General features: G+C 44.1%; 1 protein-coding gene across 1 annotated transcript in view; it reads left to right on the top strand.

The window, feature by feature from the left end:
• Positions 1–26274, top strand: part of LOC311227353 (guanylate-binding protein 7-like) — a 94039-nt gene that overhangs the window by 41330 nt on the left and 26435 nt on the right. The window contains exon 9 of the mRNA XM_084312969.1: positions 1805–1907. Within this exon, the coding sequence (XP_084169095.1) occupies positions 1805–1907 (103 nt within the window). The remainder of the gene's footprint in view (positions 1–1804; positions 1908–26274) is intronic.

The following is a 26274-nucleotide window of genomic DNA, read 5'->3' as shown; positions in this document are numbered from 1 at the left end:
TGAAAAAAATATTGCACTGTGATCTGATATACCGGTCAAGAAATTATAGGTCTTAGTTATTCTTTCCGGTCGATTGGTAAACAATAGATCTATTCTAGGTTTTGAGGTAGGAGTTATCCTAGTAGGCTTTTCTATAAATTGAGTAAAACCCAAGTAATCAGTAATCTGTTTAAGATTTTTCCTTTCCTTATTTACATCCCAGTTAATGTTAAGGTCACCAACAACAATTATTTCCTTCTTAGAATCACAGTGATTGAGGGCGACCTTCAATTCATCATAGAAGTCTACCTTTGTTGAGGGTTTCCTATAAATACAAATGACATAGAAGGACATTTCGGGAGAGAGTGAGATGTTCACACCAATACATTCCAAATCTACTTCTCTTGGCCATTCAATTTGAGTAAATTTCAAGGAGCTTTTTATATGCAGCATAACCCCTCCATGCCTGTCTTGGTGGGTCCTGGTCGTTGTAAAACAGCGACTCCTACAGTTTGGTCGGGGCGCCTGCACAGCAAGGGAAGGATCTAGGAGAGGTAGTGTGACCTTCCACACGTTACACTCTGCCAGTGAGAGTCCGCGCTGCCAGGTGAAAAGAAGCGGTGGGCTGAGTACACATGTGTTGGAGGAAGCATGTGATAGTCTCCGCCCTCCCGGACCGACGGTAGGGGGCAGGGGTGTAAAGTACTTGAGTAATTGTACTTCGTTACAATACTTAAGTACTGTTTTGGGGGATTTGTACTTTACTCGAGTATTATTAAGTTTGTATACTTGTACTTTTACTCCTTACATTTCAAATGCAGACCTACAAAGTACAAATCTTGCAGGTCCAACCATTTTAATTAGTATATTTGTTTCTCTGGCCGAACTAACGTTAACGTTATTAATCCTGCGGCCGCGCTTTATTTAAAAACAGCCAATCAAATCCCCATCAATGGAAAATGAACCCGCCCATACCCATGCTGATTGGTCCTTGTGCAAGACTAGAAAGCGGTGATCTTTGATTAAACACCTGCTATCAGAAGAATAGACAGTCAGAAAATGTTTGGACTTTTACTCAAGTGTGTTTTTAGCCAGATACTCTGACTTTTACTTGAGTATGATTTTGAGACGGTACCCATACTTTCACTTAAGTATAATTTCTGGGTACTTTTTACACCTCTGGTAGGGGGTAGAGTGCGCAATGACCAGGAAGGGGATTGGGAATTGGCATAACGACAACATTGGGATGGGAGAAAATCGGGAAAAGAAAGGAGGAAAAAGATAATAAAATTGTTTTTTAAATTAGCACATAAAATGCAGACGTATAAAATCACAGTTTTTCACATTATGATCTAACATCCCAATAGGCCACATTGTTTATGGTTTGATTCAGTTTAAAAAATAGACACTAATAAAAGAGTATTAGGCAAATTATTATTATTTGAATGAAAATAAATATCCTGTAGGCCTACAACTACATTTGTAATTAGGCCTAATTATTTCACAGTGGCACAGGATAATTTGCCAAGCTATTGTTAATTTTCAAATACAATTTAAAACTATAATTTTGTCTTTGTGTCTTGTTATGTTAAATCATAATGTATATGTCCCCTTGCCTGTTTTAAATTGTATGTGGACAAACATTGTGTGTGTGTGTGTGTGTGTGTGTGTGTGTGTGTGTGTGTGTGTGTGTGTGTGTGTGTGTGTGTGTGTGTGTGTGTGTGTGTGTGTGTGTGTGTGTGTGTGTGTGTGTGTGTGTGTGTGTGTGTGTGTGTGTGTGTGTGTGTGTGTGTGTGTGTGTGTGTGTGTGTGTGTGAGAGACTAGGCTGAGGAGGTTCTGAAGGTGTACCTGGATGACAAGGAAAGCACTGCTCAGTCCATCCTGGCAGCCGATAAGTCCCTCACAAAGGCAGAGCAAAGAGCAGCAGGTATTGTCTTGTTTAGTTTAGCAGCTACCATGCTTTTCACATTGTTACAGAGTCTTGGAAGTGTGTGCACGCATAGTCACAATTATTATCATAATCACGATTATTTTCTATCGCTATTCATCGGAGCAAACCGATGTGAAGGAAGGGTCCACTGCGTTTCCAACACAAGACAAAATGAGAGCAACATGGCATGTGGCACAATTATTGTTTTATCTTGTCTGAGTGTGAGCCCTGAGTGTGCTTACATGCACATCCATATTCTGGATACTATCTAATATCCTGGTTAAGGTTAAAAAAGGCACAAGGGGGTTAATATGCATCTTCATATCCTGATTACCAATAAGGCAGTATACAATCTCTGTCTCCTGAGCCGTTCAGCCATTGTGTAGTGTGATGTGTGCCTGGTGCCAGTGTATGGCAGCCATTGAGCCTGTGTAGCCCAAGGTTGGGTGCTACCAGTGGTGGTGAAGGAGAAAATGTCCACCCTACATTGTAAAGCGCTTTGAGTCTGAGAAAAGCGCTATATGAAATTGAATGAATTATTATTATTATTATTATTATTATTATTATTATTATTATTATTGTAACTGAGGGGTACAATTCCCTGACTGTATTGATAAGTATGGTATCATTAAACCACTACCGCTTTATGTACTTTAACTACTGGCCATACAGTACACGATATCTAAATATGATGAACACTTTCCCACCATGAAACCAGGTCCACACAAAGGTAATAATCCAATATTTAATATATAGCAAAGGGTACATATAATATTCGCCATTACATTTATGATTTGAATGCTCTTGTAAGGCAAATGAGTACTCGTAGGCAAATCAACACTGAATGTCCAATCTCTGGTTACGCAGGAAGCAAGTATACAACCTGGCTCTTAGGGAATTATAACGATGGCACACTTAATGATTATAGCTGGATATACTGTAGGGGTCCTCCCGGTTGTAGGCCGGTAGGGGGGGTAGGAGAGCCGTCGGCAGTATCCCGTCTGGTCAACGATGTCTAGGGAGACTTCACGTACAGAAGACAGTGCAGTAGAATCTTGATCCACAGATGAATACACCTTGGCTCTCTTGTAGGCTGTAGCTGTAGCTGTAGCTCCACAGTGAAGAAGAAGCGAGGCGACCTCAGTCTGGTCTGAGCGCCGGCTCACCTTGACTCCTCTCGGGGTAAATCCAACACTCACCGGTGTTGGCGATTATCCGCTCCACAAATCAAAGTACCAAAGCAAATATATATTCCATGCCGCATAGGGCTCAGCAGTCGTCGGGTAGGTAATCCAACGTACAGGTCCACTCGGTCCTCGCCTAGAACTCCTCGGATGAAAGCACCACGTGTGGTCTGCCCAACCTGGTTAAGACTCTAGATAACACGAGGAAGCGATGGGGGTGCTGCTCACTTTAGAACTCTAACCGCACGATGCACCATACATAATAGACTATTATTACTTAATAGAAATACGGTGCCAAACTCTGACAATTCAGCTATTAATTCGCACGAGGTCTCAATGCTATTCTAAGGCCAAACAGGCCATACTACACCGCACGTGGTATCGTGGGGTGAGGCTTCACGTTCTGTTACTTGAAGGGTAAAGGACTAAGGGATAAGAGGACTTCTACATTTCTTGCGCCATATTTATATGCACGGTGAACAAATAGTGCCACTCTCTTTTCGGTAGCCGTATTCCTGCGCAGAGCCGGGGCTAGTAGGGACATGTTTCGTCGGTACCATTGAACTTGGCTCCAAGGGGCTTGTCCCTGGCGCCAGGTCCTTGTCCAATAAGAGAATGAACTATTATGGGCTGTAGCAGACTAAAGGGATATTCCGTGTATATGTACAAGGAATATACAAGGGATATCAAACGATATACAAATACTATTCAATATATATCCATAAATAAATATATATATTCGGTTTAATCTGATCCTTCACAACAATTATTATTATTATTATTATTATTATTATTATTATTATTATTATTATTATTATTATTATTATTATTATTATTATTATTATTATTATTATTATTATTATTATTATTATTATTATTATTATTATTTATTATTATATGAGTAGATGGAATATTACGAGCATTTACGTGGAAACGCAACCCAACAGTAAGCAGATGACTTCCACAGGACCTGCCCTTTCAGACACTTTCAGAGCCACCAGGGGGTGTGAATGAATGAATGAATGAAACGTTAGGTTATGACTATAGTATAACCAAGTTATGTTAACACTTAGTGAACGCTCAGCGTTCATTGCATATATCTCGCTTCAGCATATATACACTGAATCATTTCACAAATGTACCTTTAAATGCCAGCATTCATCTGGCCACACCCCCATCCGCTTACCTATATAAGCAGGGGTGGTGCCACACACTCATCTCCTTCCCAACAAATTTCATCACAATGAATGAATGAAAAATCAAGGGCCTGCAGCGTCGTCTAAACGCTGAGCGTTCACTAAGTGTTAACAGAACTTGGTTATAGTCATAACCTAACGTTCTGTTCCACACTAGCTCACGCTCAGCGTTCATTGCATAATAGGAGCTGAGCGGGAGCTAGAAGCTCGACAAATGTACCCTGCTGAGGCCCCCCACAACCATCAGACCAGGGAGGGCCGAGCCCCCCCGACCCACCCTAATGGAGGGCACCCCCCCTATTGGTGGCTTCACGGGAGGGCGACGGACCCGACCGTGCGAAGAGGCATTCAAGCAACTCAACGCACAGGGTGAGCAGACCGTGGCTTGACCCCACGACTACACACACGCACAACCCGCATGCCACCCGGGAACGAACGGAGGGAAACAACCTCGTTACTGCCCCCAGAATCACGGGGTCAAGGGCAAACCCAACCCCGTGGCAAGGCCGTAGCAGCGGAGCGCGAAGGAAGACCCAGACCCACCAAGAGGACTGGACTCCCTGGAATGGGGGCCCGGAGAAGTCCATGATGCCAGCATCAAGACCCCACCAGGTGGGCACGTAGTGCCGCGCCCCCCACATTGCCAGCGTATTCGGACAAAAGCCCCTCAGCCGAGCGGGCCCTGTCCCCCCAATAGTACACCGCCTGGCACACTGACCCTGCAACAGGCAGTCAGCATGGCCGTAAGCACACAAAAAAGGTTAACCAACGGAAGCAGGCAGCGCACCGGGGAAAAACCAGGCAACAGGCTATTAACCCTAGCCTGGAGACTGCGGACGAGACAGGCGCCAGAGGGGACAGCTGAACACAGCCGTCCCGGCGGAAGGAGCGGAAGCTGGCGGCGTTGCATGACCAAGCCTCCATTAAAAAAAACCCACCCAGAGGGGTTGAGGCAGAGAAGGCTGACACGATTGGCAGACGTCATGAACGTGCAGGGGCACCCTCAACCGGTGAACCCGAGAGTTGACACTGCTCCAACACACCAGGGAATCAACCACATTGGCGTTACCCAATGCGGTGGTTGTTCCTATAACCCCTCAAGAAAAAACTCCAAAACACACCTGCGGGTATACACCGGCTATACCGCAGTACAAGTGTTTCAGTTTTCAAAAAAGGGTTAACCCAGGCCTACGGGTCGACGAAACATTACCTCGGACCGGGCCTGGCGATACGGGAAGCACAGGGTCACCAGAGGAGGTCAAAGACCACCCCAACAGGCCCCTCTTCGCCATGCGTGAGAGAGGAGCGAAAAAGAATGGAGAACCAGCCCCTAAGCACACCGTACTTGGTATTCCCAGGCGGTCTCCCAACCAAGTACTAACCAGGACCAACCTGTGTAGTGGCCGAGATCCGACGAGATCGAGCGTGTGCAGGTTGGCATGGCCGTAAGCCATTACGACAGTGCTGAGTAAAAACGTACCCAACCAGGGTCTCCATAGCGCTTAACCCTGTGACACCCGGACCGACCTGGCATTTTTCCCCCTGAAAAAAGCCCAAGTCCCTCAGGGTACCAGAACAGCAGATCTGCATCCCCGGCGGACAACGGGTTCAACTGATCCGGACCAGCGTGACCAGAACCAGTCCTGTGCCCTAACCACGCCGACATGCCTACTCTAGGAGAAAGGGCAGATATGCGTGTCGATCTTAACATGAAAAGAAGGCGCCACCCAGACGTTCGGGCGAACCGCGCCTGGTGGCCCACCCCAAGGGCGTGAGACCCCTCTACATATGTTCAGATCCATTCCGTCATCATCCCCCAGACATGAACGAGAATCCGTCGATAACCAACCCAGGTCGTGGGATGTGGTCGTCGGAAGAGGAAAAACCCCCATCTCAGTCGCTTTATAAAAACGCCGTTTTAACCACAAGCAACCAAGGCGTGCCAGTCAGTCGCCTGTTTACAGCGAGCTAGCACTATACGTGCGTCGGGACACACCCCCATCAATGAACAGGCTATTTAGACCTGTCATTGAATCCCCAAGGCGCCCAGGGGAACGACAAGAGGGGTGTGACACTTCCTAACTCCAACACTTTTTGAATAGAAAAGAAGGAAGCATCAACAGTATGTATCCCAGTCTACACAGCCGGGGGTAAATTTTTTTCACATTTTTACATCCCACCACCCTCCCATAGGAAGGAGACGGGGATCCCCAGAGAGACTTCCCACGCGAGCTGTACAGATTGAAAATAATATATTGCACCTTGAGCCATGTAAAAAATTGGTTTTAGGGCTCTCCGGGGAAGAGGCACTGAACCCATACACACTCAATAATTGAATTGAATCGAATACATATACAATAGAATAGGACACCTTCTAGAGGGTCCACTCACTTTTACAATCTGAGGAGGAAGGCTCTGTACTCTGATGGAGGCTCCCTCACATGGAAGAAGGAGTCCGAACTCACAGAAGGCCCGAATAGGCGCTTGGTGAGGAGGAGCCCTGACCACCCCCCTGAAACAGATCCATCACATGGACCTGAACAGCACACGGAAGTCCTACCAACAGAGACGCGCACGGTGACGTACTCTATGGCGGGGGAATTTCTGCGGTGCACACGCCCAATATACCAGGCCGTGGGACCAGGAAACTCCCTCCCCCCCCCCCCCCCATAACGTGCCGAACCGCAACGTGACGGGAACCTTGAAGGACAGGGGGTGTACCCCTGACCGACAGAAACAAGGGGGAGAGGAAAGGTTACCAGTTCACCCCTTTACGACCCCACACCCATGATACGATGTAATGACAAAAAGAGAATATGACACAGTCATAGTCAGCTCTATGAAGCGTTTGACAGCTCCACACAGCGCATGAGCTAACCTGCTATCTGATTTTTACTAAGGAAAAAACACAGAATAGAGAGGGCTCTAAGAGCCCCGGTCCAACATACACATGTGCTTCTGTGGCCAGTCCAACCCAGTTGTAGGTCACATGACACACACAACCCATCATCACCTACAAAAAATGGCAAAAACACTCTACAGAGGAACGCCGTTTTTCATAATGAGAGAATACATAATTCCCGATTAGTATCGGCCACAGGCCTTGCTAAGCACACACGACAGCGACCAAACAATCTTTTCTTGTAGGAAAATAAAGTTTCTCCAGCAGTTTTAGCACAACCTCAGCAATCAAGCTAAGGGTTACATCGCATCCCTACCACACAAAAGACACAACGTAGTGCAACATGTCTGATAGGAGGATGAAAAAGTCCCCAGGGAACCGGGGGGAAACACAATCCTCTTATTTTACCCTTAATACGGCCAGTTAAAACAGGAAAACATGTTAATATGTGAACACTGTTCATTGTCATCACAGGCTGAGAAAAGAACATTCTTTTACTCACTTGTCACTAAGCATAGCTTCATAGGTTAGTTACCTTAGTTGTGAGTACACGGTACATAACAACACACATGATGTTTCTCACACAACAACCAGATCATTTTCACATCTGTAACAACCCGATTTGCACGGAGAAGCTAACTGCCAGTGACAAAGACAGTTCACACATAACTCGCGTCGTATCCTAAATGCATTGCAGCAACACACGTTTTGGGAAAACATCGTCATTCACAAAACATTTAGAAAAGTAAAACCAGAAGACGTGTTATAAGGTCTGGTCAAACCTTGTCCTACCCGGAACGTAGATCAGCGAAATGCAGTCACAAGACACCGTAGAACACAGCCGTCCTGTGTTGTTCGATCCGGGCAGCATCGCCGCTCCAACCAGTCGCTACAGTCCTCTTTGTTGACGCAATCCCCGTCCAGGCTCAGGGCAGGGTCGACGAACATCCCCTGTCAAGGATGACGTCGTAGTCAAGAGTGTAAAACATGTTACAATGAAAGCACGTACAACAGAGTAGCATTAAGCTAACGGCCGCTCCAACCGTCGGTCGCTATTACCCCTGCTCGCGAGACGCCGAGCCAACGGCGCACGCGACCAGAGGGGAGCTCACGGCGGCGCGCGAGCAGCAGAAGCTACCTCGCGCTGGCCTTGTCCGATAGCACCAAGCTAACGTTTCCTAGTGATCACAACAGCTAGCGCCGCAGCTAACAGCTGACTGGCTAACAGTAGGCCCACTTCTGTAGGCCACGCAGTGATCCCAGCAGGCTAACGCCGCAGCTAACAGCTGACTGGCTAACCGTAAGCTAAGCAGCTATCACCTGAACTTTGTACACAATGACATAACACTCACCCAGACAGGCCGCCGTTCTGAAACTCTCCTCACTTTTTAAGCGAAAAGAGAAACAAGATGTCACACAGCTTTACAACGGTGATTTTACCAACACCCGATGGAATCAGCACAATACCAAACTGGCTTGTGTAGCTGACTTGAACATGGATCTGCCGCTATCGCACATCCATGCACATATCTCCTCGTGAAGGAATACTCTCATTCGGATATGAAAGAAGGGGCTTAACACGGGACAGAGAGATATCCACTCGTCCAGAACACACAGGGATCACCAGTGTTAATGGTCGCGGCCCACTAGTTAAAACTACAATGGTCTTCAGACCAAGGTCTTCTGTCGCCTAGGTGGCTGAACAAAGGACCCTAGCCTGGGGCCTGTTTCCATAAACATTGTCAAGTAGCCCCCATAGCACTAACAGACAAGTGAAGCCCGCCAGCAACAGTACTCACCCAACCTGAAACCCACCGCTTCTCACAACAGCGGCGCGTCCGACAGTTCAGCTGTGGCCTGACAAACACAGCAAGGAACTGCAGTTGAGAAGCATGCAGCGGCGTGCTCCCAATACGAAAACCGGTGGAGGGTTTTTAGAATGATCACCATCTTCCAGACACTCCAGTGACGAAGACAACATTGCCGTATTTTCTCGAAAATAGTGAGAGAGAAAATAAAGATATGATGTCAACGTATCTCCTTGTTCTTCCTTTCCTTGTAAACAATATTTTTCTCCACGTCAAGTGGGCATATGAGCAACACGTTGCTTGTGATGAAATTTGAGAAGGAGATGAGTGTGTGGCACCACCCCTGCTTATATAGGTAAGCGGATGGGGGTGTGGCCAGATGAATGCTGGCATTTAAAGGTACATTTGTGAAATTATTCAGTGTATATATGCTGAAGCGAGATATATGCAATGAACGCTGAGCGTGAGCTAGTGTGGAACAGAACTTTATTTAACAGATTGCAGAATGGGTACAATACAGTACGGCTCAATACATACAATTGTTAAGGGGATGCAGACCTGAGAAAGAAGTTTGTCTTGTTTCCATCAGGGTCCCCCATTTTCAATTCATATAGACATTTATGACATACACAACATACATGACATTTATGGCATAGGCCGGGACATATAGGTATTTAGTACTGATACATTTGTGACATAAACGGTATTCCAATATACAGTACTGTTACCCCTAGATCCTGACAGAGTATATACATATGATGGGGAGGGGACTGTACATTAGGGGGGGGTGGGTGGGTGGGAGAGAAATATACATGCAGTGGGGAGGAGACTGTCTATTAGGAGGTGGTGGGGGTTTTGGGCATTTACGGTGGCCAGTTTCGAATTGCAGCCTCCCGTAGGTGCTCTTTAAGAGCAGTTTTGAATGTGGGCAGGGATTCACATTCCTTTACAGCTTTGGGTAGGGCGTTCCACATTGTTGTGGCATAATTGCGAAACGTGTTTAGTCCCTTGTTTGAGCCGAATCTGGGTTTAACATGATTTGTTGAGCTTCCTCTGGTGTAGTGGTTGTGGTATTCACTGACCTTTGGGAAGTATTTTGACATGTACATGGGCACCCCGGTCGTATAGTGTATCTTGTAGACCAGGCCCATTGCAAGTTGCTGTACTCTGTCGTCTACTCTAAGCCATCCTAGGTTGTCAAAGTGGGCAGGGGTGAGGTGGGTTCTGGGGTTCAGGTCAAGTAGTAGTCTAACCAGTTTGTTTTGTGATGTTTGTAATTTTGTTTTAAGCGCCTTTGAGGTGCTTTGGTACCATGAGGTGCACGCATAGTCATAGTACCCTTGAATGAGTGCTCCTGCCAGAGTCTTCAGGGTATTCTTGTTTACCAGAGAGGAGATCCGGTACAGGAATCTAGTTCGTTGGTTGACTTTTTTTATTACATTGGATGCCATTTTGTCACAGGAAAGATTTGCCTCTAGGATGGAACCCAGGTAGGTAATTTCGTCTTTCCTTGTGACAATATTGTCACCCACTGTAACTGAGAAGCCGTCGGTCTTGTTGAGTTTGTTATTTGAACCGAAGAGAATGGACTCTGTTTTGCGTAATGATAGTTTGTTATCAGCGAGCCATATGCAGATTTTGCCTAGTTCCGAGCTGAGGGTTTTTTCAACCTGCAACTTGTTCTTGTCAGAGACCAGCAGGGCTGAGTCGTCCGCAAACAGGAACAAGTTGCAGTCACAGGCTGACGACATGTCATTTGCATAAATTAGGAAGAGTAGCGGTCCTAGTATGCTTCCTTGTGGAACACCACAGCTCACTGTGAGGGGGGGGGGGGGATAGAGTACCGTTTACCTCTACCATCTGTTCTCTCCCCTCCAGGTAGGATTGCATCCAGCTCACTGATAAGCTATCAAAACCAATTGCTTTTAGCTTGTCAATCAGAATGGAGTGATTGACAGTGTCGAAGGCCTTTTGTAGGTCCAGCATGACCATGCCGCAGTATTTGCCCGCGTCCACCTCTTGTTTGATGTGGTCGTTCAAATAGAGGAGGCATGTGTCAGTGGAGTGGGACGTTCTGAAGCCAGATTGGAATTCGTAGATTACATTTTTTTCCGCCAGGTACTTTTCGACCTGTTCGTAGACTATTTTCTCCATGACTTTCGAGATGGAGGTAAGAATAGAAACAGGGCGGTAGTTGCCTGGGTCTAATTTGCTGCCCTTTTTGTGCAGAGGGGTCACTCGCAATTTTGAAGTCCTTGGGGACGTGCCCCTGTTTTATAGAGAGGTTTATTATGTGTGTGATGACTGGGGTGATGGCGGCTGCTGCGTCTCTGAGGAATTTGGAAGGGATGTTGTCATGGCCAGTGGCCTTGTTAGGTTGGAGGGCGCTCAATTTTTTGAGTACCTCATCGGTTGTTACCATTTCAAGTTTGAAGTCGTCTTTGTGGACCCCTAGGTTTTTGTAGTATGCTACTATGTGTTCTACCCAATAATGCCCTGAGTGGGAGGGTAGTTTGTTTACCAGTGTTGTGGCTATGTTTGTGAAGAAGATGTTTAAGTAATTGGCTACATCCAGCTTGTCTGTGATGAGCGTGTTGTCCGTCTTTATGTTTATGTTTGAGAATCTGGTTTTAAGTTTTTTACTTCGTCGTACTTACCTGGCTGAATGCCAGCCTTAACACATTCCCTGCCACTGGTTATATCCATCAATGTAGGCTCACTGCCACCACTCTAAGCCTATGGAGATGTTCACCTTCTTTGCAGGGCTATAACTTTTTAAATTGTATTGCTAAATTGACATTACTATGGCCCATTCAACATCGATTATCTATCGTTCAGGATGTAGGAACGTTATACTTTTTCATTCATAGATTCATACAAAAATACCTTCTAGAATATAAATATGTTTTTATCGTTTTCTGCAGTAATTCATAGAACGTGAGTTATAGGCATAAACGCATATATAGATTATCAATTGCCGTTTATTCCCGATACACGCTATATTTAAAAATTCAACTGTATATGATCCTATATACATTATGCGTCATCATGCGCGGATGAAAGGGGGGGGGTCGTTTATAATTCCGTGATTGTCAGTAAATGCTTTATGTAGTATGCAGGGTGTCCGTGGATCCTTAAAAAGTCTTAAATTTGTTTATCAACTATTAAGGCCTTAATTTGTCTCAAATCCATCTTTCAGAGGTCTTAAAAAATGCCATAGACAGGAAAGATAAAATACCATGTCATCTTATGTTTCATTATGAAATCTGGGTAAAAACGGTTAACGGGAGATAAAGTCAGACTTTTTTTTTTACGCAGACCGGAATGGGGCGGAACCAACAGAGGTGTGTTTGTAGGGAACTATTTCAGCAACGGAGTCTATAGCTAACGTTAGCAAGCACTAACGTTGCGTTTAGTTATGGGAAAGTGCAAATTTTACGAGAACTGGCTCGACAACCCAGTGTTTGCATCATGGAACTATTTCAGCAACGGAGTCTATAGCTAACGTAGCCCCTTTCGTGACTGTGATGCACGCCAATATGCTTTGGCGTACATCACAGTCACAAAAGGGGCTATAGCTAACGTAACGTTAGCAGCAAAGCCTGCTGCAAACGCTGCAAAACAAGATTTTAAACTGGGGACGGTGGGAGTGAAAGCAGTCGAGTCGCACATGCTGAGCTCTAAGCATACCTCTATTAACAAAACCCGCCTGCAAACTAGTATTTCGCATTTCTTTTCGGCCCCTGCCTCCACCTCAGCTGCGCCATCTCAGGTAGGACTACCGGCAACCTGTCATGTATGTTGTGTATGTCATAAATGTCACTATGAATTGAAAATGGGGGACCCTGATGTAAACGAGACAAACGTCTTTCTCTGGTCTGCATCCCCTTAACAATTGTGTGTATTGAGCCGTACTCTATTGTACCCATTCTGCAATCTGTTAAATAAAGTTTTCATTCATTCATTCATTCAACCTATTAATACTATATCTATCTGTACATATATCTTACTTACTCTTAGTTACGCTGCTGGCTAGACTTGAATGAATGAAAACTTTATTAACAGATTGCAGAATGGGTACAATACAGTACGGCTCAATACACAATTGTCAAGGGGATGCAGACCAGAGAAAGACGTTTGTCTTGTTTACATCAGGGTCCCCCATTTTCAATTCATAGTGACATTTATGACATACACAACTGAACATACTGTGCGTGACATCATGACATTTATGACATAGGGACATACATGACATACAGGTACATATAGTACTGTTACATTTGTGACATATACGATATACAAATATACAGTACTGTTACCCAGAGATCCTAACAGAAAATATATACATATGATGGGGAGGAGACTGTACATTAGGAGGGGGTGGGTGGGTGGGAGAAAATATATACATACAGTGGGGAGGAGACTGTCCATTAGGAGAGGGTGGGTGGGTGTCTTAGTGTCTTTATACCTGTATCACTGTACACATTAATTAATACTACTCTAATACAGCTCTGTACATACATCTGATTAGCACTATTACTCAATAGTAGTACTAATGAATATATGCTATATACCCAGTTTAATCACCTGTACATTGTATATTACTTTTGCACTTTACTGTTACAGTTGCACTCTGGTTGAAGGCCAAACTTCTTTTTGTTGTACTGTACAACTACTAAGTGCTTTTTAATGACCATACATTTGAATCTAATCTAATCTGTTCTAATGGAGGAAGTGGCAGCAAAACCCCTGAAGAGAGAGACATAGAAAGAGAGGGACAGCAGTCTGCCAGTGAGGTGACTTCTGACATGAGAGAGAGACAGAGAGAGAGAGGGACGGCAGTCTGCCAGCGAGGTGACTTCTGACATGAGAGAGAGACGGGAGAGAGAGAGGGACGGCAGTCTGCCAGCGAGGTGACTTCTGACATGAGAGAGAGACAGGAGAGAGAGGGACGGCAGTCTGCCAGCGAGGTGACTTCTGACATGAGAGAGAGACAGGAGAGAGAGAGGGACAGCAGTCTGCCAGCGAGGTGACTTCTGACATGAGAGAGAGACATGAGACTGAGAGAGAGAGGGACGGCAGTCTGCCAGCGAGGTGACTTCTGACATGAGCGAGAGAGAGAGGGACGGCAGTCTGCCAGTGAGGTGACTTCTGACATGAGAGAGGGAGAGAGACAGAGAGATATTTATGTTTGTCACCCCTTTGTTTCATCCAATCCAGTTACTCCTTTATGTTTTAATAAACATCTTTGCACCAATGTGTCCCTAAACTTAAACTAATTGGTGTCGTTGCGTGATTTTTGCCATTTTGTTATTGTGAAATTGGTATTAAATTTCATTCTGAGTGGCATTAAAAAGTATTAAAAAGCCTTAAATCTTACTGGGCTAAACCTGCAGATACCCTGAGTATGGGTGATATATTGATCAGATCGGTTTGCAGTGAAATTAATAAACAATTGGGCTGAAAATAGCGTCAGCGTCCTCTTACCGTGCATCAATGAGACTGGCGGTGAAAGATCCCAGGTATAGGACGTCGATCGCCTAGGTCCATTTCCGGTTTGTATGTCGCAATAAAACGCCGAAATCATATCGATTATTACGTTTATAAAGCGATCCATATGTACTATAGTGTCTGTCGGGAGCCTTGCGACAATATCTGACGGCCGGATGAATTTAATCGACGCACAACAGCCATATCCAGTTCACCAGTGTAACTCGCCCGACCATCCACCCTGGCGGCGGTATTGAGCCGTCGTTGTATTGAGCCGTAGGGTCCAGCTTCAGCGCCGGAGGTGTATATATGAATTATGAATGTCATGGCGAATTTTTTTTATATTGATCTCAATATCGCTGTACAGCGTGGTCTGGCGGTCAAAGCATGGCGGGCAATAACGTTTTAAAGTGTTTCCGGCGGTGGATGTGTTAACACATTAACTGCCACACTTATATCCATCAATGTATGATCACTGCCACCAGTCTAAGCCTATGGAGATTGTTACAAAGGGTCAGATTAAACCGAATATATATATTTATTACTTGAGATATATTGTATAGTATTTGTATATCGTCTGATATCCCTTGTATATTCTTTGTACATATACACGGAATATCCCTTTACCTAGTACAGGCCAGACCATAATATTCGTTCTCCTATTGGACAGCGATCCCCTAGGCGCCACGGCCATACCCCCCAATGTCTAGTTCAAAGTCACCGCTAAGACATGCCTGGACATGCCTGGTTCTGCGCAAGAATACGAGACAGAAATAAGGCTGGTACTAGATTGTTCACCTTACGTATAAATACGTTGCAGGTGGATACAGCAGTAGAGTTACCCAATAAGTTGAAGCCTCACACCACGATACAACGTGCTGTGAAGTGGGCCCGTTTTGCCCCGAAATAGAACCTTGAGACCGCGTGCGAATTGATAGCTGAAGTATCAGAGTTTAACGCTGTATCGTCGAGTTCGACCTATTCTATTATTAAGTAATTATGTATAGTGTATCGTGCGGCTACCGTTCTACAGTGACCAGCATTACCAACGTTTCATCGTACCGAGCTAGTGTGCTTATCCAGGCTGGGCGGCTTAACCTGGTGCCGTCATCCGAGGAGCCCTAGACGAGAACCGTGTGGATATGTACACTGGATAACCTACCCGACGACTACAGAGCCCTTTTCGGCTGGATTATATTTGCTTTGGTCCTGTAGCTGATGGAGCGGAGAATCGTCTACACCCACAATTGTGTGGGATTTACCCTGTGAGGAGCAACGTCGAGCCCGCCTCTAGGACGCCTGAGGCCGGCTAGCTTTCTTCCATGCGGCACTGCATACCGGAGAATAGCTGTTGTTCGTCTGCGGATCAAGAGATTATTGCACTGTCTCCTGTACCCGGAGTCTCCTTATTCCTCGTTGACCCAGACTTTCGCTACCGACAAATCCTCTCCCCTGCTGGCCTACAACCGGAGGGACCCTATTAGTATCTCCAGCTGCCCTACTAGTGTACCATATATATAATTCTTATGATACAGGTGGTATTAATTATCTCCTGCGTAATATGCTCATGGACTTACGCTCTTGACCTATTCATGCACATTCTTCGCCTTACAAGCGCAATTCTCAATCTTGATAAGTAAAGTAATGTAAGATAATCTTCGTGCTGCTAATAAATATTCTTCTAAACGAGTATTTGTGTGAAACCGTGTTATTGTGGATGTGTTCATCTCATATACCTGTGTACTGTATGGCCAGTAGTAATGTACATAAGTCAGTAGTGGTTTAATGATACCATACTTATTCAATACAGTCAGGGAATTGTACCCCTCAGTTACAGAGATGTTCACCTTCTTTGCAGGGCTATAACTTTTTAAATTGTATTGCTAAATTGACATTACTATGGCCCATTCAACATCGATTAGCTATCGTTCAGGATGTAGGAACGTTATACTTTTTCATTCATATATTCATACGAAAATACCGTCTAGAACAGGGGTCAGCAACCTTTTTGACATGGAGTGCCTGTTTGAAATATAGTTGTAACTAGTGTGCCTCAACAATATTCCATGCATCGTAAATTATTTTTCTCATAATCAGGTATTTTTAATGACAATTTTTACATTATTACATCATTATTGTTATTATTAACAATATTATTATGATGGTTGTATCAACCCTAAATCTGAGTTGGGGGGGGGGGGGAATGCAATGCAGACAAACAGCTGCATACAGTGCGACCATTTCACTCACATTTGCCCATTCATTTTTGGACACATCACCCACCATCGGTGTGTGTACTGTACGTGTGCTGTCATAGCTCCACCTACAGGCCTAATGGAGAACACCAGGAGAACACCAGGATGTGAATGGAGGGTGAATGTGAGGTATATCGTGTAAATAAGTTTTGATTGATCGCAAGACTACACTGTAAAAAAAATAATAATAAGTTACCAGAACTTAAAAATATTGAGTTCAGTTACTGTGCATTAAGGTTTTCAGTTTTCAATCCATAATAAGTTAACAGAAAAATAAGTACACAACCACATTATTTCAATCTAATAAAACTATGTTTATTGTCATTGTTTTAAGAACACAAGTTGACTTGGTAATACTCACATTTTGAGTAAAAAAAAAATTGCTTTTAACATGTGCAATGTTCAATGAAATAGAAAAATAAATAATCAAATTTGTTGATTAATCCCACTGGTCACAATGGTGACCGTAATAATGTTTTTGTTATAAGGCTCTGCAAATGTTACTGAATGATGTAGCAATGTATTTCCAGCTAAATTAAAATAATAAACAAATAAAGGGTCTCAATTAAATATGTGGTAGTAAAAATAACCTGTGGGAGGATTTCAACAAGATAAATGCGACAACAGTGCAAAATATTTCACTATAATATTTCAGAGCAAAAAAAAAAAAATTTATACTTTTTTATTTTTATTTTTATTTATTTTTTACTGCTGCCCCCTATGCAAATGCCCCCGCGTGCCTATGCAGGCACGCGTGCCTAGGGTTGCCTACCCCTGGTCTAGAATATAAGTATGTTTTTATCGTTTTCTGCAGTAATTCCTAGAACGCTAGTTATAGGCCTAAACGCATAATATAGATTATCGATTGCAGTTTATTCGCGATACACGCTATATTAAAAAATCCAACTGAATACGATCCTAAACGTTATGACTCATCATGTTTATAATTCCGTGATCGTCAGTAAATGCTTCATGTAGTATGGGTGATGTATTGATCAGAGCGGTTTGCATTGAAAAGAATAAACCATCAAGCTGAAAGTAACGTTACTGTCCTCTTACCGTTCGCCGATGAGACTGGAAGAAAAAGATCCCACTTATTTGACGTTGATCGACTAGATCCATTTCCGGTATGGCGCAATAAACGCCCAAATCATATAGATTATTGAGTTATGGCAGCGATCCATATACACGGATGTGTGTCTAGAGTCCCGCAACAATATGTGACTGCCGGACTGAATTTCCAGATGCACCGAGATCACCAGAGATCCATTTCCGGTAGTAACTCGCCCGATCATCCACCAAGCGGCGTATTGAAGCGTTGCACGGTTGTGCCGAGTCCCACTGTCTCAGCCGAGGCTGGGTGAGGGAATTATGAATACCATGGCGAAAAAATGAAATATGATCTCAATAACGTTGTACGCCGTGGATTGGCGGAATTCGCATGATCAGCAAACCCGTCGTACGCCGTTTATGGCGGTGGATGTGTTAACACTTTGTGCGCCATTCACGTCGTACAACGGGTTTCAAGTTCATGCGAATTCTGCCAGATCACGGCGTACAACGTTATTGTGATCATATTTCATATTTTCGCCATGGTATTCATATTTCACTCACGGAGCCTTGTATGATGCTGTGGGACTCAGCACAACTCTGCAACGCTTCAACACTGCCACCTGGTGGATGATCGGCGAGTTGCCAAACCGGATATGCCGGTTGCATATCGGTGCGTCTTCTAAATCCGTCCGGCCACTCGTATATCATCCCAGGACTCTAGCCACACACCGTGGATATGGATCGCTGCCATAACTCAATAATCCACATGATTTGGGCGTGTATTAGTATTATACAAACCGGAAATGGATCGCCTCGATCCCCATCAAATAACTAGGATCTGTTTGCTCCAGTATCATCGCCCAATGGTAAGAGGAGGCTGCCGTGACTTTCAGCGTTTTTGTTTATCATTATCGATGCAAACTGCTCTGATCTATATATCACCCATACTACATGAAGCATTTAACAACGATCACGGAATTATAAACGACCCCCCCCCCCCCCCCCCCGTTCACCCGCGCATGATCAGTCATAACGTTTAGGACCATGTACAGTTGAAATTTTTTATATAGCTTGGATCGGTATCAAACGGCATTTGATAATCTATATAATGCATTTATGCCTATCAAGTAAAGTCAAGTCAAGTCAAGAGTTTTATTTGTCACGGCATACAAGTATACAATGAAATGCGGGTGGTCTTGCCCGCAACGATGTGCAATACAGTGGTACAACATATAATAGAATCCAATAAAAACAACATTGTGCAATAACAGGTAACATGGTGTGACATCTCGGTATCTGTACATAGTTATTTACAGAGCATATAGGACATGCTAGGTAGCTTTGGTAGTGAAATACACTGTTACTGTTGCTATACTAATTTAAAGTGGCCTTTCCTTTTGGCAATAAGTGTGGGTGTGTTCGGCATGAGTGTGTGCCCGCCAGTGCATGTGAGCGGATCGGAGCGTGAGCGGCGCGGGGCGCGGAGCGGCCGGTTTTGACGTGAGCGAGGAGTGGGTTTTAAAATGAGTCGGCGCGACGTCCGGAGCGAGAGTTCTCCTCCGCTCCAATCCACTCCAGGCCGCTCACAGTGGTTTAACACTGATGTAATATATACATGCAGTACAATGCCAAAGCAACAGATGGCGATGTACAAACATGAAGGCCATTTTCAACCAATGAGAAGGGTGAACCTGTGATAGGCTGTTCGTTCAGGCTTTGTCACTGTAGAGACGCCCACACTCACTCCAGTTGAAAAAGTATCGACGCCATTGTTGTTGACGTTAGCTTACATGCTAACGTTAATGGCAGCGACCATAGCATTGTGGCTCGGCTAGCCTATCATCGCTTAATAGAGATAGTGAATGGATAAACAACGTTATTTAACATTGCAGAATGGCTACAATTACAATGCGGCTCAATACAAACAATTGTTAAGGGGCCCAGGGGGTGTAGACTGTTGTAGTTTGAGCTCATTTACACCATGCTCCAAAAAAAGAAGAAAAAAAACTGCCGAGCGATCTGGCGCGGGGAGCGGGGAGCGCTCGATTCAAGGTGAGCGGGGAGCGAGCGGAGAGCGACTTGGGGGCGGGGTCAACATGAGTGATTAGCGGAGCGGACCAAGCTTTAAAGAGCGAAGAGCGGATTTCTCGGCCGCGCCGATCCGCTCACGTGGCCTGGTGCCCGCTCATGTTAAAGTGTTAAAGTGGCTGCTAGTGTGTGAGCGTACACAGCGTGCGTGTCGTGTGTGTGCTCATGTGTGCTTGTGTGTGGATAGTTCAGTTTCTGTGGCACTCAATGTTCATTGTTCAAGGCTCTGATGGCCTGGGGGAAGAAGCTGAGCCTAAGCCTCTCCGTCCTAGTAGCTGGGGTTCGCAGGCGTCTGCCTGACCTCAGCAGCTGGAACAGGCTGTTATTGGGGTGGTGGGGGTCTTTCATTATTCTGCAGGCTCTGGATTTGCACCTCTTGTTGTATAGAACCTGCAGGGTAGGTAGCGCAATACCCGTGGTACGCTCGGCTGAGCGCACCACTCTCTGTAGGGCCACACACACGACACGCACGCTGTGCACGCTCACACACTAGCAGCCACTTTAACACGAGCGGGCACACACTCATGCCGCACACACGCACACTTATGGCCAAGAGGAAAGGCCACTTTAAATTAGTATAACAACAGGAACAGTGTATTGCACTACTAAAGCTACCTAGCATGTCCTATATGCTCTGTAAATACTATGTACAGATACCGAGATGTCACACCATGTTACCTGTTACCTGTTTATTGCACAATGTTTTTTTTTTATTGGATTCTATTATATGTTGTACCACTGTATTTTATTGGATTCTATTATATGTTGTACCACTGTATTGCACATCGTCGCGGGCAAGACCACCCGCATTTCATTGTATACTTGTATGCCGTGACAATTAAAACTCTTGACTTGACTTGACTTGACTGTCTCAGGTGGTAGAGGCGCTGCTTCGCCTTCTTTACTACTGTGTCTATGTGTGTTGACCATGTCAGATCCTCTGAGATGTGGACTTAAAGCTGCTCACCCTGTCCACGGGAGCCCCGTTAATCCTCAGTGGTGTGTGTGTCCCCTGCTGTCCTCTCCTATAATCCACGATCAGCTCCTTGGTTTTACCAATGTTCAGGAGCAGGCTGTTGTCCTGGCACCAGCGTTCCAGTACCTCAACCTCCTCCCGGTAGGCCTTCTCATCGTTGTCCGAGATCAGCCCCACCACCACTGTGTCGTCTGCGAACTTCACTATGGAGTTGGAGCTGAACTTGGCCACACAATCGTGTGTGTAGAGTGAGTACAGCAGGGGGCTCAGAACACAGCCCTGGGGGGACCCGATGCTCAGGGTGATGGTGTTGGAGGTCTGACCCCCCACCCTGACCGCCTGGGGTCTTTCACTCAGAAAGTCCAGTACCCAGGCGCTCAGGGCGGAGCTCAGACCCAGCTCGATCAGCTTGTCCACCAGTCTGGTGGGGACTATGGTGTTGAACGCTGAGCTGTAGTCAATGAACAACAGTCTCAAAAAAAAAAACCACTGACTCCGCCAGGGATTGATTAAATATGGCGGTGAACACCGGGGCTAGCTGGTTGGCACAGGACTTAAGTATGCGTCCTGTTATACCATCTGGGCCAGCAGCCTTCCTGGTGTTCACCTGCATAAATGCTCATAAACCTATATCTCACGTTCTAGGAATTACTGCAGAAAACGATAAAAACATATTTATATTCTAGACGGTATTTTTGTATGAATGTGTGAATGAAAAAGTAAAACGTTCCTACATCCTGAACGATAGATAATCGATGTTGAATGGGCCATAGTAATGTCAATTTAGCAATACAATTTAAAAAGTTATAGCCCTGCAAAGAAGGTAAACATCTCCATAGACTTAGACTGGTGGCAGTGATCAAACATTGATGGATATAAGCGTGGCAGTTAATGTGTTAACACTTTCTATGCCACTCACGAGTTTTCTCGGAATTATTAATATCTTGTTGAAAGCCACTCACGAGATTTCTCATATATTTTTTTTAGCGATCTGAAATCATATTGCATCACACGAGCCTACCCTAGTCTACCCGAGCGCCGCCGGCAATCAGATGTGGAAAAAAGCGCCCCCTATCGTCTCCCAGATGACATAAGGGATTTTGGAATGGACTCAATGAAAATGGATGGGGGAAAAAATCCTGTACTCCACATTTTCCAGTCCACTGATGCAGCGGGGTTATCAGAGTTCATTCTGGATGCGGAATCATGTGTACTACTGTATCACGTTGGATCTATACACTTATCGGTTTTTTTCTAATGGTGATCAGGAATTGGAATATACCAGTTGGATACCATCTGATGTCAGGTAAGGAATCTATGTTATCAGTGTTAGGATAATCAGACTCATTTTGATGAAGATATAAGCTGTTTTGTGAAATGGGCTTTCGGTTTCACTGTAAAAATCCAAGAGGAAATGAACACGGCGATTATCCGTGCGCGGCTCGAATGTGCGTGCGTGCACGTATAATATTGATCATCTAGCGTTTATTTGAAAACTATTCATAAATAGGCAGACAAATATCAACGTTCTGGAATATTCCAGTAAAAGACGATTATCATAGAATGGTCCAGAATGGACTGTTTTTTACCTCAAAACGGGTGCTTTTCAAAATGCTCTCAAATGGAAATGAAGCGATAAAAAACCAATCTGCCTTGACAGCACTGACTGGAAAAGGATTCTTTGATAAGCGACGGGCAGATTAGACACATAGCCATAATTTAAAACATAGATTAGGCGATATTAAGCGTAACATTGGCGCCAATGGTGGCATTCAAGAGCTAACTCTGGCGCCACCTCGTGGCACTGAAAGTGTTAAGAGGGCTGATTTTGCGATATTTCATGATTTTCACGGATCGATTTCTATATTCTATATTTTAGCTATGTGGAAAAGGTTCAGCTCATTTGACAAACACTAGTTGCTGTACAATACGAAAAAAAACGTTTGTTTCTACATGCCTTCGTTCGTTCACAATTCCACGCTAAAAACTGTAAACATTGGCCAAAATAGACGCTCATTTCCTGGAAACCGAGTTATGAGTTTTGTTCTGCAGCAAGCGCAAATCATGATATTTGCTCGTCTGAGACACATTATTCCAAGTTCATAGGGTAAACACACTGTACACACACCACCTAGTTTTGTTTATCATTCATGAAATGCAATACAGATATTATATAGGGATATTTTTATTGATTACATTGTATGCCTATATTTGTTTTTCCACACTTACTGCATATATAGCTCAACATAGCGACAATATATATAGGCATACAACGTAAATCAAAATATATATATAAAAAAGCAGCCATTTACCAAAATATCCCAATATTCTTTACTGCATTTCATAAATCATAAACAATAGGTGGTTTTGTCGTTATTTGCTAATTTCTATATTGTATATATTGCATATATATATATATATGCAATATATACAATATAGAAATATATATACAATATAGAAATGAGCAAAAACGACATAAATTAGCACAAAAAAAACAGTATACAATATAGAACCATTCATGTACTGTTAGCTGTTTGAATTACATTTTGCAAGTTTATCATGGGCTCAACCCATACTCAGCTGTTTGTGATGCACATTTATCTGTGTGCCATGGTGTAGTCTCCATACATGACAGGTAGTATGACAAGTATTCTGAAATTTTTGCATTACATTATAATGTATTCTGTATATTCTAATCTAAGACACACAAGTTATAAAAAAGCTAGGGGTGCACGGTATTGATTTTTGATGTTTATCTTGTTTTTATTGGAAGAATTAGTACATATTTATACATTTCAGTTATCCAAATTATACAACTTCCATTTCCTTCCCCATTCCTATCCCCTAATCCCACCCCATCCCACCCAGTGAGGGCGACGACAAACATACATGTAGAGTAAACTTTTTTTTTTAAATAATTAAACATAAATACAGATGTGACAGACAAAGCTACGCAAAAAGAAATGAAGTAAAATTTAAAGAAAACAAAAGAAAAAATTATATAAGCGATACTCTCCATTTTAGTAGCGTAATTTCCAGATGGTAAAACAAATAAAATGGAAAGTTAATTTAACACCCTTAGCAGACCACCACAATGCCATCTCCCCAGCCATACGTAGGCTAGCAGTGTCAGGAAGGTAGATAGGAGGAGGAGGGGGGTCATGGGGTCCCAAGTTTAGAAGGAGTCATATGGGTTTTGAAATGAGATAGGAAGGGCTGCCATGTTTTATGGAAGGTATCTGTGTGGCCTTGTGTTGTAAATCTGATTTTCTCTATGTATAAGAGACATAACATCCCTCATCCAGTGTAAGTGTGAGGGGGGAGTGGCTGCCTTCCAGTTGAATAGGATGAGGCGTCTGGCAATGAGTGAGGCAAAGGCCATGGCATTGGATTGCCCAATAGATATTGCAGCGTTCTCCGGTGTCAGACCAAATAATGCAATAAGAGGGCATGGGTCAACATTCATAAAAAATATGTCTGAATAAGATTTAAAAATGGAAGTCCAGAAAGGGGCCAGTGCTGGACAATGCCAAAACATATGAATAAGTGAGCCAGGGGCTTGGTGGCACCGGTCGCATGTGGGGTCCATGCCAGGATTTATCTTCGCAAGTCTAGTCTTTGACCAATATAGACGGTGGAGGAGCTTGAACTGTATCAGTGAATGGCGGGCACATATTGAAGAAGAGTGTATTTGGGCAAGAGCATTTTCCCATTCTTTGTCTGTAAATTGATGATTTAGATCGGACTCCCAGTTTTGTCTTATAGCCAATACTGAGGAGGGTAGGGAAATGGATATGATGTTATATAGTTTAGATATTGAGCCTTTGATTGCAACCTTCACCTCCAAGATGCGGTCGATCACAGTTTTTGGAGGTGTATGGGGGAACTGAGCAAATTTGCTCTTAACAAAATCACATATCTGTAGATATCTGAAAAAATTTGTTTTTGGTAAGTTAAACTTTAGAGACAGTTGTGTGAAAGACATAAATGAACTGTCTTGGTACAAATCATAAATGCTCAGAATTCCTTTCTTAAACCAGTTGCTGAAGGTTTCATCCACCATAGAGGGAGGGAAAAGGACGTTTTTGTGGACAGGTGCCGATGGTGACATGGCGTGGAGACCAAAGTGTTTTCTGAACTGGGACCAGATCCGGAGGGAGTGTTGTACTAAGAGGTTGTTGGTGTACTGGGCGGTTGTGACTGGGAGCGAAGAGCAAACTAAGGATTGCAAAGATGTTCTAGAACAAGATGCCCTTTCCATGTCCACCCATGCCGGTACACACTGACAGAGTCCGTAATGGGAATGACTCCAATAGAGAATGCTGTGAATATTTGCAGCCCAATAGTAGGCCAAGAAATTGGGTAGTGTAGTGCAAAGCCTCCCTGCGATTTAGGTTTCTGGAGGGCCATTTTATTTATTCGGACTGGGCGTTTATTCCAAATAAAATCTGATATTGCCCTGTCGAGGGCGTTGAAAAATTACTTTGGAATGAAAGTTGGAATATTTTGAAATAAATACAGAAATTTCGGTAATGTGTTCATTTTCACAGTGTTCACTCTGCCAACAAGTGAAAAGGAAGTGACGACCATCTGATAAAATCCTGCTTGGTGCGCTCCAGTAGAGGGGTGAAGTTGGATGCTATGAGATTAGAATGTTTATGTGTTATCATTATGCCAAGGTAACGGAGGCAGCTTGGAGAAAGCTTGAAGGGGAACATAGAGGGGGGCATATTTCTAGCTAAAGAGTTTATAGGGAAAAGTTCACTCTTGTTTAAGTTTAATTTATAACCAGAAAAGACACCAAACGTGTGTAGTATGTGAAGGACACATGGAAGTGTGGCCACTGGATCCACGATATACAGCAGGACATCGTCCGCCTATAGCGAGATTCTTTGTTCCTGTCCATCTCTAATGATGCCTTGGACATGGCGGTCGATGCGAAAGGTAATAGCTAGTGGCTCGATCGCTAACGCAAATAGTAGCGGGGAGAGAGGGCAACCCTGTCTTGTACCTCGATGTAGGGGGAAATATTCCGGAGTCACATCATTTGTTCGAACTGATGCCACTGGAGAGGAGTATAAAAGTTTGACCCAGGACACAAATTTCTCGCCAAAACCGAATTTCTGCAAAGTATAGAATAAGTAGTCCCATTCAACCCGGTCAAAGGCCTTCTCTGTGTCTAGCGCAACAACGACCTCTGCGACGGGAGACTCGTGGAAGAGTAAATTATATTCATAAGGCGCCGCAGGTTGAAAAAAGCCATTCTATCCTTCACAAAACCAGACTGATCTGGATGGATAATACTTGGTATAACAGATTCCAGTCGTCGAGCGAGTACCTTTGCCAAGATCTTTGCTTTATTGTTGAGGAGAGAAATAGGACGATATGAGCCACAGTCTTTCGGGTCCTTAT

This window comes from Notolepis coatsorum, assembly GCF_963971535.1.
Source record: "Notolepis coatsorum genome assembly, chromosome: 4".
Classification (NCBI taxonomy): domain Eukaryota; kingdom Metazoa; phylum Chordata; class Actinopteri; order Aulopiformes; family Paralepididae; genus Notolepis; species Notolepis coatsorum.
Note: the sequence above shows the minus strand (reverse complement) of the source record. Positions and strands in the feature narration are given on the sequence as shown.